At 47.0% G+C, this 2,746-nt stretch overlaps 1 protein-coding gene across 1 annotated transcript; it reads right to left on the bottom strand.

Moving 5' to 3' along the window:
* Positions 1-1,774: 1,774 nt before the first annotated feature.
* Positions 1,775-2,389, bottom strand: LOC141389140 (uncharacterized). Its single transcript, XM_073960209.1, has one exon. It carries the CDS (start codon positions 2,387-2,389, stop codon positions 1,775-1,777), a length of 615 nt encoding a protein of 204 aa, XP_073816310.1.
* Positions 2,390-2,746: the final 357 nt, after the last annotated feature.

Here is a 2,746-nt window from a genome sequence, read left to right as displayed (position 1 = left end):
AATTATCTTTAATTTTTTGTATACGGGCTTGTAGGGCTACTGGGTAGTCCACCACATCGGAATATTGATCACCCACATTTTCCTTTGGTATGGCCCCTGTTGTATGATCAGGCAGCTGTGGCTTTGCCGTGTTTGGAGTATCATCAATGGGAGTAAATATTTCATTGATATATTGCACACTGCTACATACTTTATTTGGTGGCACTGACGCATTGGTCGACGTCGATACACTAGTTGACGATTCCGACATCGATCGGGAACTGGACGAAACTGACGAACAGCTAGTAGAGTTGGGACTGTTTTGTTTTCCACTCTCTTCATCTGAGGTGTCTGGCTTAGGGTTTGACCAGCCATAGCAGGTACCTGTTGTGGTTGGTACTTTGAACGCTTCGCTTTGTGATATATTTTCCTCTACTGGTATAGACAGAGGGGATGGTGGCGGGACACCAACTAATGTTTGCCACTGTGTCCACCACTCCATACTTGGTTCCTCTGAAACTGTCACGAAACTGTTCTGGGAAGATCGTGAGTCTTCCTCCCACTGAGGGTTCGGGTATGACGATGAAGGGACGTCCTCCTCGGTAGGTGCTAGGGCGGGACTTTGTATAGCGTGTTTTCCCATTCCTTGGAGGGAGTTCATCTCATCACTCCTAGCGACGACGTCAGTGTGGGTGTCCCCAGTTGATTTCTGCTGTATGGTCATGTCACCTGCTTCATCGCTATCGGATGTCTGTTGGGCTGCTACGGTCAGTGGGGGTTCACCTTCTACGTCGCCGATAGCTGGTACCGTATCTTGATCGTTATCTGGTACTAGAAGCTGGACAGTAACCGTCCTTTCGTAGCAACGGCAGCCTAGATATTTGTATTGACGATCTGTTTGGCGTATGAAACCCAAGCCACGTCTACGGGGTGGGGTGGGTGTATGGAAATCTTCGTCTCCCGATCCCTCCATTGAAACATCACTCTCTGACAGCGGTGATCGTGATCGGCGCATGACATCTCGGTCTAAATAACCATACAGCGTGTGACGATCCCCTTCGTCCATGTCGCCTAAGGTTTCTGTTTCTGACTCATCATTTGTTGATCGAGGGATTGTTGATTCATCATCGGAGTCCAGGCACCACCCTCTACCCGGGGTAATGGGTATTTCTGAGCCTATCGACGTGGATGGTGTTACGGTTGTGGTGGTCTGTTTATTGCTCCTTGGGGACTCAAAATCTCTGGCATAGGTTGGTGTGCGAGGGACGTCCATATTGGGCTGTGTTTCTTCGTCCACCGGGCGGTTTTCTTGCTCAACACTGTCACTCGTTTTCTGGTCTGTCTCCACCTGTTCATTGAATGTTTCATTTGGCGTAGTATGTTGCATTCGATAAAAAATTTGTTGTGCGGATGACATTGGAGTTTGTTGGCTACTAGGCGCTCTTTGATTTGGCTTACGACTTGTTCTCCCTCTGGATGCTTGGCTTGTACTCGGGCCCTCCTCTAGCCAGATCGTTCGACGTTTTTGCGCTTCCGCTTTTTCCCAGTTCGCTCGAAACTTCTGTTTAGCGTTTTTGAATTTTTGTGTATTTGGACTATCTGGCTCCATGGTTGCCGTGCAGAGTAGCGTATGTTATTTAATTTCTGATTATTCGGTTGGTACTTAACTATCGATTTTAATTTTAATGATTTCAATTTGTGGTCTATAAATAAAAGAATGAGAAACAGTTGTTAGGAAATTAAAGTGACTCGACTACCATGCAACCGAACTACGATTTACTACGAATCTATGAATCTACGGACTATTTCTACTTTGTTCTGCTTCAAAATAAGGTTTCATATCGCTCAAGTGGGCCACTCGCGTATCATTGTCCTTTCCTCTAACGACTGCGATGACGGGGGATTTATATGTCTGGACTATAAAAGGACCTCCGTATTTTGGGGCTAATTTTGCAGCGAAACTGTCGATGGCTTTCGATTGTGGGTGGAGACGAACCAGTACTTTCTCACCAATTTGAGGCTTCCAGACCCGCCGTCTTAAGTTGTACTGTCGTCGTTGGTTTTGGGAAGCTTTAGCCAGATTCCTTCGAACAATAGTAAAGATCTCTTTCAACTCTTGGGCACGATCATCGGGTAGCACCTCTCTTGCGCCGGTCCCCGTCGTAACCTGATCATACAGAGCCTGGGGTAGCCTTGGTTCTCGGCCCTGCGTCAGGTATGCCGGTGAGTATCCTGTAGACTCCGATGCGCTGGTATTTATAGCCAACATAATTTCTGGCAGCTTATCGTCCCATTTGTTGTGATGTTGCTGTGACACCTGGGCTATCATCGTTTTTACTGTCCTATTTGCTCTCTCCGTGGGATTTTCCTGTGGCGTATAAGGAGCCGTCAGCTGGTGTCTAATGCCCATTTCTGCGAGGAATTTCCCAAATTGCTTGCTCGTGAATTGTGTACCGTTATCGGTTATTATTACTTTTGGGACTCCATATCTGGAAATTATTCTTTCCCTGCATCCTTTTATCAGTCCTTCCGATGTAGCTTTTCGCAGTGGGATCAATTCGGTCCATTTTGAGAACCGGTCCACAATTACGAGAAGCATCGTGTTTCCATGCTTCGATCGTGGAAGTGGCCCTACGAAATCGGCACAAATAGTGGCCCATGGTTCCTCCGGTATTCTCGTAAGCATTTCCCCGGCTGGCTTCTGTTGACTGACCTTGTATTTCTGGCAAGATTCACAACGCTGGACATAACGCCGAATGTCTTGAAA

This window comes from Musca autumnalis, unplaced genomic scaffold (genome assembly GCF_047663935.1).
Source record: "Musca autumnalis isolate F117 unplaced genomic scaffold, ASM4766393v1 scaffold_1, whole genome shotgun sequence".
Taxonomy (NCBI): domain Eukaryota; kingdom Metazoa; phylum Arthropoda; class Insecta; order Diptera; family Muscidae; genus Musca; species Musca autumnalis.
This window is presented reverse-complemented; position numbering and strand designations above follow the sequence as displayed.